Raw genomic sequence first — 13,974 nt, 5'->3', positions numbered from 1 at the left:
CTCCAATATGAATTCATTTAACCATCACTAATAAGGGGTAATGAATGAGTGTGACACAGTATGAGCTTTGCACAGTCACATCCAATCTCTTAGGCTCTTTTATCACTTTCAGAAACTCCCTAAATTCAGAAAATGTACGTGCAGATTTCATTAACTTTCAAGAATCACACATTAGTAACACAGCACATATTTTAAATGTATTTCCCTTGTTTGTCAAGAGCCTTTAAATGATATTTCTTGATTATGATGGAGAGAGATTGAGCTGTCAGCAGTAATAAGTCAACAGAGCTCCTGGGCAGCGTCTGCCTCAGGCGAGCGTCATTGTAAAAGATGAAATGCCACAATCACTATCACCAGAAAGGTTGTGAAAAGTTTATTCTCAGGGCTTCTTATTAATGCAAATTACACCTTACTGTCTATAACTGCCAGGGGTTGAGCAATCTTATTATCTCCAACTTTCCCTTTTCTTCACTTTCTCTGCCTAGGGTTAGGCTAGTTTTAATACCTCAGTGTTCTATTTTCACATTAAGTCTGTATTTTACATCACGCATAAGCTTATTTTTGTGATCAGTTATGCCATGGCACTGGGTTGCATGACTTCCTTTGTGATTTTTCTTGTAAATCAAAAAATTTGTTTTTCAATTAATGAATTTGAAATATTTTTTTCTCACGAGCTGCACGGAGGTATTTCAGGTCAAATGCTGTAAAATGGTTGGATTAGAAGGATTTTCATAATAGTTCGGTGATGGCAGCTAATCAAGCCCAGCTCCATTTATAATGCACTGACTGGAGTGAATTTAAGATACATTTATGATCATACAAAATTAAAGGTACCAGAAAGATTTTTGATTTTGTGATTAAAGATGGAATTCCTGCATTAACTTTTCACAGTGTCTATTTTTTTATTTTTCCGACTGACTCTGTTGAGTCATGTTTACAATGGCCACAGTCGTGCCAAGGCCTTCAGCTGACCAACAGCTCCACTCCATCTCCTTCGTTCTCTCTCTCTCTCTGTCTTTGCTTCATTTCTACCAATTTGTATTGGTCTGAAAATAGTGAAAATGTGTTATACCTGTAGCCATGGAAGCGGCAGTGAATCCCACTCAGCCATCATCTCCCTGGGAGGCAAAACCCTCTCATTTACACACACACATGCATGCAAAAGATATGTAAGCTGCCACCTGTGATTATGGTGCAGTTACATAACGAGGTTTACAGTCTAGATGTGTGAACCTTGTGATCTACTGTTCTCCAGGCTTGCAGCGCAACAGAGTCAAAGCCTTACATTATGCAGGAGCCCGTACAGTACCTGTTGCTGACACGGACAGAGAGGCACTTTAAAAGAACGCTTTGAGCTCCATTAGTTGGCGTCCACAGCAAAACACAATAGCCTGGTGATGATCACACACGGGCTATTGCAAATCACCCTCAGAAGTCTGAAATCAGAGGCTGCAAGGGAGAGCGAATAGGAGCACAGAGACAGAAAGAGAAAAAAGAAAGAGAGAGAGAGAGGGTTCCTGCACTGATGAATCATTAGTGATAAAGCTGGGGCTGAGCCAGTATGGCTGTATTTAGAAACTTCTCACTCTTTCAACCCCCTCCCTTACTAATTGTCATCTCTTTTAGCATTTGACTGATGACTGGTTCTCTGAAAAGACGTGAGAAAAGGGGACCAGGCACTAAGCTCTGAGGATAATGTCACACTTGGAAGCTGTCAAGAATAACGGCAGTGTACTCAACAGTAGTGGGGATGGTGAAAAAGCTACAGCTTGCTCCCCAAAAACAACTTAAGGCAAAAAGAAAAACCAGGGACTTTGAGGAATTAGTCAAAGATACAGGTATAGTGACACATTGAGACAATGGTCCTGTGTAAACACTGAAAACAGCTCATCCTTGGTAAAACACTTTATACAATGTTAAAGAATATACCGAAATAAGAGAGCTGACTCATAGAGTGATAGGCATACTTCAATTTCAATCCCTCTGACACGGGAATCCTGGTGCGGCGAGCCTGCAATTGTGTCAAAAGCACACAAGCACACACATGCATCCTCGGGTCAAATACTGCTGATTAGTTGTTGGTGACAAGTGTGAAAGGCATCACTCTGCACTAAGATACAGCACCCGGCAGGATGATATATCGATACATGCTCCACGGCAAGCAGCACACATTGAAACTTTCATTACAGAAGGACTATCGCAGGTCAGAAAGATACATGAATATTTGCCCTGGTCAAGCTGTGCAACAGTTTCCAACTGCTGCAAAGGCCAGATGCACGAATCAGCTCTTTTCTACAAGGTGATTGGTAGGAAAACATGACTTATCGCAGGGTAAAAGCAGAGCAGATGGGCTCAAAAAAGCAAAACTCTGGGATGTTAATTTTATGTGGGAAGCCTTTGTGAAAGTCTTTCATCTTCATAATGTTGCTTTCATTTACTTTTAATTAGCATCTGATCAAATACAATGGTGGATTGTCTGCTGGAGTTTTCTGAATGATACGTCTGTGCATCAAGTTGCTGTCAACTGGTAGTGCCATGATGTGGGAGGGAGGGAGAGAGACAGCAAGAAGGAGAGAGAAAGAGAGGAGGGGAAGGGAGAGGGAGGGAGAGAGAGAGAGAGAGAGAGAGACAGAGAGAGAGAGGGAGGAGGGAGGGAGGGAGGCTGCAAATGGCAGTTTTCTGTGACACCATGGGAGGGAGGGAGAAAAGAACTAGTCAGAGGGAGAGAGAGTGTGAGAGAGAAAGAGAGAGAGGGAGAGAGGGAGCAGCAGTCCAACTAGATCAGATTGCAAAAGATTGATAGAGAGAGCCATTCAGTTAATAAAGGTGAGGTAGTATTGTATAGTTTTATGGCAAATTTGAAGGATAGACTTCAGTCAGTAAAGATGAAGGATGAGCACAAGTCCGAGTGAAGAAACTGCCTCAGAAGATGGAGATACAAAAATCTAAATTTTCACTTGGATAATCCTCATTTCGTACCCATTTTGCACTGACTGACTTGGTCCAGGGTTCGCGTGTGATTCAGCCTGGTCGGAGCCGCCTTTAATCTGCGCTCGCAACAGCACCTGAAAAAAAAGAAAGAGACACGAGATCAAGCAAGGATGAGGAATTTCAAAGGGGGTCTGTGCCTTGTACTGAAGATGATGGAGTGGTTTTCTCCAGTATTAGAGTAACACACAAAGAAGGTGCAGCTGCAGCGGCAGATGCAGAGTATGCCTCAGTTTGGTTAACAGAGACTTTGGGAGAGAAGATACCACCTTTAACTTCTGCAGCCTGTGGGGAGGACAGATCAAAATAAAGGTAAGAGAAGGGCAGAAAACTTCACCCCAAACTTGCAGCCTGAATTTCACATCAACATTTGTCAGATGTCACTGGTCTGTAGTGTTATCAAGGGGGCACTGGATGGGAACTTAAGCATTCCCTATGGAGCTGCAACAGTCACCTTGTTCAAATTCAACCAGACATCTAATATTATCAATTCATAACTCATTTTTAGTTAGTTACGATTAAATATGATCACTTTATTCATATTCATAAGTTTTCCCCAGGAAACATATATAAAACAGCCCAAATTCATTGACTTTTCATCAGATGCAAATGTAAACACCTTAAACAAAAGGTGAACGTCATTGCTGTGGTCTCATTGTTTCAACCAAAATCCACTGTGCTGTAGCACAGAGCCGAAACATATATACAAGTGCACAGTTTATGGCTTTGCTACAGCATAAAAGATTTTTTCTGCAGATTTTTCCATGCTTAAGATCTCATGCAGGGTTGATCACCTTTAGCCTTTAGCTTCGAGGATTGGATAGGATTGGCCAAAAAGGCCCTGCTGGTCGATATCACATCCTGATATTGACAGGCTCCCAGTTCCCAAATGGTAAAACAACAACAACAGCAACAACAACAACGAAACCCCTGAAATATAGCAAGCAGTAAGACAAGGACAAACCCTAAAAGTAATTAGCTTTAACAAAAACTAAATTCTAAAGTTCTCTAAATTATCTCGATCCGTATTACAGAGGCAAGAGAAGGAGAGCAGGGTGGGATATAAATGTATTAAAGTGTGAAAATGGCATTGCAGAAATGATCAAATAATGAATTATCCATTAAACAGAAACTGAACTAATGAAAATCAACCTCCAATTAATGATAGATATATAATTACCATTGTTTTTAGTAAAAATTCCAAAACATTTTTCTCGACAGTTGCTGCTTTTCTGTATTTCTTAGCACTGTAAACTGAATAGCTGTGGGGGATGGGGGGGGGGGGGGGGGGGGGGTTGGATCATAAGCCAGAAAAAATAAGTACTTTTAGACCACTTTCAAATCTGGCAAAATTTGATTGACATTAATCAAATAACTTTGTTTGATATTCAAATCGACCAATGGACTGCAGTAAAATGAATCATAAATTCAGTCATTGTAAACAAACATTAATTTCTGCATTACATCCCTCCCAGTTTAACAAATTCTAATCCACAGGTTACCACTTGAACACATAATTTCTTGGGACTATTACATCATATAACTAACTGTAGCATCTGTTTCAGCATAATAATACTGGAGGACAGACAGGTATTAATGGATAAATGTGTTGCTTCAGGTACTTTTCTATCAGTGTATAAAGAAAGCACTGATGTGAGGGTACAAAGGAGACAGAGGATGAAGAGAAAGAAGACAATGCAGCATTGCCTGACAGCTCAATGACCTCATCCTGCTTTTCATCTCAGCTTACCTCAGTTTGATTCACTTTTATTATTCAAAAAGGAATATTTAACATGCAGTAGGACACACCGAAAACATTAAATGTAACACATCCAAAAAAGGCACAATATCATACCTGACACATGGACTACAGCTTTTTGTATGACAACTCTAGCAGAAATGAATTAGAAGTAATATATATATTTATATATATATATGCTTGTGTGCTCTAACCAACAGGTGTCGCTTCAAATTGGAAATTACAGAGTTCATGTTTATTATGGGTGATTCAGCCTTTGCAAATGGGTACAAGTAATTAAAAAAAACTGCACAAATAAAGATCAAAAAAGCCCAGTGAGAAGCTCACATGTGGGAATGATCAATCAATGAGAACCAGGTGTTTGAACGGTGAAAAAGCTACAGGTGCAGCCAACAAAAAAAAAAAAAAAAAAAAAAAGGAAAGAAAAAAGAAAAAAAACCCTACAGATTATTTTGTTCAACTACAATATGTGAAAAGGTGATTCAGTTCATTACAAACACTTCTCCCTATAAGCACCTGAGATAGGATGGGGATGGCCTATATACTGGGTCTGACAGCCTTCAGGGTTGGAGACTGTCTGGTTCTCAGTTAGACTGCCTTTGCCTCATTGCCTTGAAGTTACAGCCTTTGAAATGTCACCAACTATTGCGTTACAATTGAAAACAACAAAAAAGCTGTCAACTAGTTTGTATAACACGCTATCAGTCGAACATCATCTCTGAATGGTGAAGTGGTGTTACTTTCTATAGGAAAATACTCGTAGGTCACTTGAGACTTGATGAGTTCCGCGTGGTGAGCTATAGGAAAATACAATGTCACCTGAGACTCGGCTCTTCCTTCACAATGGCCTTGGGAGGTGGGCCATGATCGTAGTGGTTGAGCTCAGTTTCCTGTATGCCTGTCTTGAGATGAAGTACCCTCTCCTGCTTCACCCCATTGTTCCTCTCAATCCCTTTCATTATTTTGCCCATCCAATTATTCATACTCTTCATCCTAATCAGCTGCAAGCTTATCATCTCCCCTCGTCACTTCTCTCAACTCCCAGAGAACACACACGGCTAGACTAGGTCACAAAAGGTTATTCACCACATTATCGACCGTAGTGCAAATAACTTTCTGCGTCCTGCCTTATGAAAGATGTAACAATAGCCTCCCTCTGAGCATCATTGCACTGGGTGGTTGTGCTCTAAGAATTAACGCACAATCTGTGATTTCAAACCAAAAGGCTGAAACCAGAATTTGAAAGACATGGTTTGGAACCTGCTGTCACTTCTGCACTGAGAGACACTTATCTCAACAAAAATACACAACTATAAAGACACTTTTATATAAACTTACAATCTCATATTAAATTTTTGTCTTTTTAAAAATACTTAATTTATGAGTAATAATCTTATGTTTTCAGATACGTATTTTAATCATTTACAAAAAAAAACAAAAACAAAAACAAAAGAAAGCCTTTTTCATTTACACAATCAGTTACATGAGAATATATTCTACCTGCACGGTTTAACAACTACCAATTGCCCCTTTAACACCTAATTTATTTGAATTAAGGCAATTAAGATTAAAGCTATTCAGCTGTCTCCAGCAGTGGCTTAATGTCAATCCATGTCAAAGAGCTGGTAACAAAGATTAATCTTTAAGTACCACGTGCACAACCTCTCAGGGGGACAATCTGATTTAAAGAGCTTCCCATGTAGTTATGGTAAAGGCTTTCTGCATATGCTGAGACTCTGGGACACTTATCTAATGACCACAAGAACACAGGGAGGGTTTTTACTTTCATTTGACAGTTCACTGGACACCTGACACTGTACAACTACAGTATGATATGGATGCTCCAGACCTTGTAGGGCTGGTCATGTGTGTAGTGTAGAGACCAACACTTGTAATGTGAAATACTGAGACAACAGTCAGGCTCAAGATTAATCTCAATTATATAACACGGTCAGTGTGGTTACTATGCTATACAGCCACCTGCCACCAAATTTGTTAGCCAAGAAGAACAAACATGATTAATTAAACTGTCTGTGTAAAACTAAAGTGCTAGATACAATTAACAAGGATGAGATCATTTGGTTTGGTTAACAGAATTACATATTTGAGAGCAGTGGTAGGATTACTATTTTTAGCATTAACAGCTGTGCTCTTTTGGGAATGTAGTGTGATATTGGCAAAAGGCAAAACGAGCCTTTGGAAGTATAAAAATAGAACACACACATTTAGCTAGAGTATGTTTTTCTGATACAGGTATGTGTTTGAACCCTAAGGGACAATTCTGAGATTGTGGATGAGGTAATCGGGCTCCAGATCAGAAGAACTTCCACCTGAAAGAGTGTGAATGAGGATGACATTAGTGTGAGTGTGTGGCAGACGGCAGGGCACCCGGGATTTGGAAACGCACATGAATGAATTGTCAAATCTTCAGGGCCCAAATCAGGCAGGCAGACAGAACGGATGTGGCCAGGCGATAAAAGCTGTCTGCACCCAGAGGGGGCTCAGTCCAGTCCCCATGGATAAAAACTCCTTGACCCTGAGGCTCAGCATCCAGGGCAGTGGCCAGGTTATCTGCTGACAGTCATTTGACAGTGGGACTGACATATTACAGATTCATTTCATACCAAACATTTTGACACACACAGTATGAGTGTATTATCAAGTGCATTGTATGTTTAATCTTGTGATATTCTTGTGAGATAAAGTGTAATTACAATTAATATGTAATACAGGGCATGGCTCAGGGGACAAATCCACTGCCTACTTGTAAGGACCACCATAGGGAGATGGTGTAAATTTACAGCATTTTCTCAACATGATTAATAATACCACAAATTGTACAGAATGGGGTCAAATAAATAGAGTCCTTCGCTCTCCATCCTTGCACACAACATGTGGAAGTGCATGTCCATAGAATCAGTGGCACACATACAAATCCCATGGGAGTATTTTTAAATACACACACATATCCTTTCACTGCCCCAACAAAACTGCACTGAAAGGACAATGGCAAAGTTAGAACAGTCAGAACAGTGTGGCTTGTCTGTTGTGATGACTGCATGGCATGTTGCTGATAAACTATAAATAGAACTGAGACATACTGAAAACTAAGTGTGACAACCTTTCCTATCATTGGTAGGTCTACAATTTGACACCTTTACAATAGTGTCTGACATGATGGTCAGTTTTTTCATTACACAGTCATAGACATCTGTTAGGTGATTTGTGGTTTGTCTCAGCTGCCAACCTCCTTTATAATTTAAAAGAGAAAAACACAGGAAGTGCCACGAGACAGAAGTGGATCTGCTGTGAGGCCAGCTCTTCACTTACCCAGCCAACATCAAAAGACATGAGGACCCTTCAGTGAGGGCCAATTGGATTTTGAGTCGTGATGTTTGACAAGAGCAAGATGGCAAAGATAAGGAGTGTTCAGTAGCTGAAGTAACCAGTATTACAGATAGTAATAAAAACCTTATACTGGGAAGGGACAGGGGAAGAAAGAGTTACAGTTGTTATGTTAGTATCATCCCTGTTGTTTCCTATTATTTTAATTATCATAGTTAGATTTACCAAAGGATAAATGCAGTGTGAGCATTAGTTAAGAGGAGAATTTATAATAAACAGAAAAATGAATACACTGAAAATATATGACCAAATAATGTAAATAATAAATAACGATTGATGATAATCATTCAAAAGGTATTGAATGAAGCTTCTAATAATGTCAGTGACAACATCGGTCATATAATCATATGATCAAAAATCAAGTAATGAAGTTTATCCAGTGCAAGTTGACATCTGGTATATCCAACCAAAGTATCTTATTTTACATTCAAAAAAGAAAATGTAAATAAAACACAAAGATAGCTAATAACAAGTAATGACCTGTTAATATCAGTGTCCCTTTTTGGGTCAGTAGCAAAACTTTCTATCATAGTGCTACTCATGTAACAATGTTTTGAAGTTTTGTCGATATAGCCTTCTATGGTTGGTTCTTTGTTGATGTTTCATACACAGGTATGGTGTCATTTGACCATTATGTCCCAGAAAGACGTTCATATTGTTCTCCTCTCCCGACACTCTCTACAGGGACTGGAATAAAGTACAAGGCTCCCACCCAGCTCCCTGTCTGTGACTCACTAAAATGGAGCTCAGCCAGTGAACAAGCTGTAAAGGGCCTCGATCACACACTGGGACTCCAGGCCTGCCCTTCTGCTCTGACCGTGCAGCTGAAGGCGCCGCCGGGAGCATGAGTGTGGGAAGGATCAACCGCTACAGCATTGTATCATCTGAAGAAGAGGGCCTTCGCCTCACTACCATGCATGGCATGAACGGCTTTGGCAATGGCAAGATCCACACACGCCGGAAGTGCCGTAACCGCTTTGTCAAAAAGAATGGCCAGTGCAATGTGCAGTTTGCCAATATGGACGACAAGTCACAGCGCTACATGGCTGACATCTTTACCACATGTGTTGATATTCGCTGGCGATGGATGCTGGTAGTCTTCACCCTTGTGTTTGTTATCTCTTGGCTAGCTTTTGGCTTAGCCTTTTGGGTCATTGCTTTATTACACGGAGACCTGGATAACCCAGCTGGAGATGACAACTTTACTCCATGTGTCCTACAGGTCAATGGATTTGTGGCTGCATTCCTGTTCTCTATTGAAACACAGTCTACCATAGGTTACGGCTACCGCTGTGTGACTGAGGAGTGCCCTGTGGCTGTCTTCATGGTGGTCTTCCAGTCCATAGTGGGCTGCATCATTGACTGCTTTATGATTGGCGCCATCATGGCCAAGATGGCGAGGCCTAAGAAGCGAGCGCAAACTCTGTTGTTTAGTCACAACGCTGTCATTGCCATGCGGGATGGAAAACTGTGCCTCATGTGGAGGGTAGGGAATCTTCGCAAGAGCCACATTGTAGAGGCCCATGTCAGGGCACAGCTCATCAAACCTCGGATCACTGATGAGGGGGAATATATTCCTCTTGACCAGATAGACATTAATGTGGGCTTTGATAAAGGTTTGGACAGGATTTTCTTGGTTTCACCCATCACTATTCTCCATGAGATAGATGAGGAGAGTCCCCTTTTTGGGATCAGCAAACAGGACTTGGAGACGGCAGACTTTGAGATTGTTGTCATCTTGGAGGGGATGGTTGAAGCAACCGCCATGACCACACAGGCTCGCAGCTCCTACTTGGCCTCTGAGATCCTTTGGGGTCACCGTTTTGAGCCAGTCTTGTTCGAGGAGAAAAACCTATACAAGGTGGATTATTCTCACTTTCACAAAACCTACGAGGTGCCGTCCACCCCCCGCTGCAGTGCCAAGGACATGGTGGAGAACAAGTTCCTAGTCCCTAGCTCAAACTCCTTCTGTTATGAAAATGAACTGGCCTTCCTAAGCCGCGATGATGAGGAGGAGGATGTAGGCGGAGGGAGCAGGGCACTGGCAAACCTCAGTCCAGACCGGAACAGCCGGCATGAGTTTGAACGTTTACAGGCCACCAGGGCGCTGGATCAAAGGTCATATCGGAGAGAGTCGGAAATATGACCTCTACCCATTGACCCAGGGTCAACGTTCAATAACTTTATCCAAGGGTAAAAATGCAGAACAATGCAAAGTGCCATAGGAAAAGCTGACTACTGTGAAAGGTTGGAAAAGAAATAAGGCAACAGTAAAAGGGACTTAACTGGAAGGAATGTGGGAAAGTGAGAATACACAGCTTAGAAAACTGTGGTAAAGAATGTCTACAATCAAGGAAAAGGCTAGAGAAAGACCTTCTTCCTTAATGGAAACTTGAATCTTTTTTCACATGGTCGTTTTGAGTTAAGACTGTTCAATGATAGTGCATCAGAAAACTATTGACAGAACCTTATAATCAAATCTTAGGTGTAAATACATTGCTTAGGTAAGTTATGTTTTGTGTGCAGTATCAGTTTCCAAAAACACCTCTAAAAAATAGAAATTGCAATTTCAACTTGTTCTTGGGCACAGATATTAGTGTTACAAGGCTTCTCTTAAGCTCTCCTTGCATTGCTGCAATATGCTGGACCTGCGTTCAGTGGCGCATTGAAAATTCGTGCACTGCAGCATTCAGATGTACTGAGCCGTGATAAAACATCTTACCAGTGAGCAACTGAGAACAACATTATTCAACACCTTAATTTTAGTAGTGGTATCATCCCAAAATCTACCAACATAGAGAGAGCAGGCAAAATTAATTGCACTATGAAGAACATAGTGGAATATGTTGAACAGAAATGAAATTGCATAGAGAAACACTATTTATGATATCTTAATGCCTCATATATCAACCTTTAACAAACAACAACCAACATCATAATGTGGCAGCAATGGCCTACACGTATCATACACACATAACTAAAGCACAATTGAGACGAATAAACAATCTGTAGTTCTCAAAAAAGTGAAGGAAAAAAAAAGTTTTTGCAAGATACAGTTTCCAATATCCAGGTTTATATTCCTAAAATTAATAACTGAATAGCAGAAATTTGCATCCGCAAAAATAATGCACCTTAAAGTGTACTTTTACTTTCACTACTTGAAGTATTATGCTATAAATTAAATTCAACTAAAACCTCTTTATTGGTAATCATTAACAAGTTTTCTTCCATAAAATACGGAAGGTAAGACTGTAACAAACCAGCCGAAGTTGACCGACCTTGATGTGTTTTTATCCTCTTTAAAAATTAAACATTGGATATCATTAACAGTTTCAGGGAACAGAAACCCTACTTCTGTGAAAGATTAAATCATGTAATAATATTGCTTTAATCAATACTTAATGTTCAGAAAAAAGAAGTTGCATTAAATTGCTAGTCAAAATTTTACATATAGTGAAAGGTTTGTAGGCCTACAAGGAAACAATGGAAGACATATTTCTTTGGCCAGACAGTAGTCCTACAAGTCAAGCTGAATTTGAAATGTAAGGTTTGGGTGTCTCTAACCACACAACAAGCATTCATTCCAAATGCTAAACGAACAAGCATCATAAGGACAAATGAGTCCACGGCACTTTGTGTTATGTTAATAAGGTCACAAAAGTCCAAATGTATCAGCCAACTAATAGAGTCTGGCCCTACATTTTGATTCATTTTACAATGAATGGGGTAAATTTAACAGCTCTGCTGTTAGTAACAGAGTTTACACATGTTGCCTGCGTAACAGACAAAATATTATTTAATTATTATATGACAAATATATCCTTTAACAGGTAATTTGAATGTGCAAGACTGAGCTGGGCTAAAAATCTGTTATCACTTTCACTGTTGTCCAAACAGACAGACATGATCAACAGTGAAACAAAGAGAAAATAGCTTCCTCCATTTTCATTCGTCATACTGATTCCTCTGGCATTTTCAAACATCACATACTGTAGACAGCTAAATGCATTTTAGCAATATGCTTATACAGTGAGTTAAGACACTGGACCAAGGTCTGAATGGAAGCAATAAACACTGAAGCACACCTTTCTGAATTAGTTTTAATATACTAGTTTTAATATGTTCTTAATGATTCTCTTGTAATACACTGAACATGCATATTTATAATGCTTGATTCACAGATAACAAGTGAAAGGCATGGTGTGAGGTGAATGACCTTACATCCCTTTGTTTTTACTGTTCTTGTATGCATATGATTTCTCAGATTTAATACCAAAGTCAAGGTGTGTAGCTCAGAGTTTTGATGTGATTGTTCCCAAGGTAATCTTCCAAAAACAGTTAAGCATCAGTGTGAAAATGTAAAGTCATATTCCAAAAAAGATTGGAGGTTTGAGTATAATATGCCATTAATTAAAGTAAATCTCTGTTCAATCAAAAGTTAAAACCAAATGAACAAAAAATTTAAGTAGGTGTTATATAGATGTATTCATTTGCTATCACTATATACAGTAGATTAAGAGACAAAATTCTGATGCATGACAACCTTTTTTTTTCTCTGGCATGGATAATAGTGTTTAAAGATGATCCCTTATTCTAGATACCTAGTCAGAATTTATCATTCAAATCTCAACATGATGATGTTGTGTCACAGAATACTTTCAAATCAAGTTCACTTGATCTATTACCTCACTAAAAAGTGGATGTTGCGTCCCTGTGGAACAATATTCACTAACTTTCACACATAAAAGATTACATATAGGACAGGATGAAAAATTCCAACATTAAAGCAAAGAGGAGAACCATAAAATGGTTGTTATTTTGGTCACAATGACTAATATTTTGCTGATAGTCATTTAACGCTAGCAGTATGCTTGACTCTGTGATATTCCTTGATTATATGTTGACCCTTTTTTTTTTTTTAGAAAATTGATGGATGTAATAAAATATAAAAACATTTCTTGGCTAATAAGTAAAGCATTCTTCACCCAACCTAAAATAATTTATTATGCTCATTGCCTTCTGAGAAGGTTCTATACAATGATGTGTGAAGGCTCCACACACACTCGCAGTAGTTAAAAAACATCTTCACTGAGATTAAAAGTTCAATCATTTTTACTGGCTATTTTTTTCAGAGCTTATTTTACCTTTGATGTTGCCCACCTGAGCCCTTTGAAAAGAAATACACAGATGTTTTAGTGAAATATAAAGGTTTATAGTGGAAAAGCATAGTAGTGTTATAAAAACTAAAATAGGGAGCAGCCAGGCTGAACAAACCTGCTTATTTTTATATAAAGTTCTTTTTGATAGAATACAGCAATCAATATTTATCTGTTTTTATCAGAGTACTACAATGAAATCGCTAATGAGAGGCAAAAATATGATTCTTGTCTCGGTTTTCAATGATTTAATTCCTGTTGTTTCATTTCAGCACAGATGTTCATGATTAAACAGGTATTTCTCTTAAAGGGATGATTGGAAAAACCTTTGACCTCTGTAGAAGTCTTCCTATGTCCAGCAAAATGTCTACTGGGCGTTTGATTTTAATTCAAAGTCGTTTAAATTATTCAATTAAAAACTAACTGTGAAAAAACAATGTTTATATCTCTTTTGTTGAACATTGCCCACCAGTCTGGGCCGTGTTGAAAAGTAAAATCCAATACAAACCCTTCACATCCTCAAGCCTAATGAATGGATGGAGTGGTAGCTGGGGTAATACATCACCATGAGGGGTGGTTTAAGATGAGGGATCAAGATTTAGTCAGATGACTTCCTGGTCTTGGGCCAATTATTCAAGAAGGCTCATTAATTAATCACTGTGACAC

The 13,974-nt window shown here is 39.2% G+C and overlaps 1 protein-coding gene and 1 long non-coding RNA gene across 2 annotated transcripts in view; one reads left to right on the top strand and one right to left on the bottom strand.

The window, feature by feature from the left end:
- Positions 1-2,776: 2,776 nt before the first annotated feature.
- The window catches only part of LOC124052731, an 18,549-nt gene continuing 7,351 nt past the window's right edge, over positions 2,777-13,974 (bottom strand). Inside the window, exon 3 of the long non-coding RNA XR_006842040.1 lies at positions 2,777-3,065. This is a non-coding gene — a long non-coding RNA (uncharacterized LOC124052731). The remainder of the gene's footprint in view (positions 3,066-13,974) is intronic.
- kcnj12a (potassium inwardly rectifying channel subfamily J member 12a) lies at positions 9,051-10,501 on the top strand. Its single transcript, XM_046377317.1, has one exon. It carries the CDS (start codon positions 9,066-9,068, stop codon positions 10,296-10,298), a length of 1,233 nt encoding a protein of 410 aa, XP_046233273.1. The 5' UTR covers positions 9,051-9,065; the 3' UTR covers positions 10,299-10,501.

The sequence above is a fragment of the Scatophagus argus genome, chromosome 21, assembly GCF_020382885.2.
Source record: "Scatophagus argus isolate fScaArg1 chromosome 21, fScaArg1.pri, whole genome shotgun sequence".
Taxonomy (NCBI): Eukaryota; Metazoa; Chordata; class Actinopteri; family Scatophagidae; genus Scatophagus; species Scatophagus argus.
The sequence above is the reverse complement of the archived record's forward strand: the minus strand, read 5'-3'. Positions and strand labels throughout refer to the sequence as shown.

Bases quoted from the DNA above. Each gene is read 5' to 3' on its own strand.
- kcnj12a (XM_046377317.1), top strand. From the start codon at position 9,066: ATGCATGGCATGAACGGCTTTGGCAATGGCAAGATCCACACACGCCGG.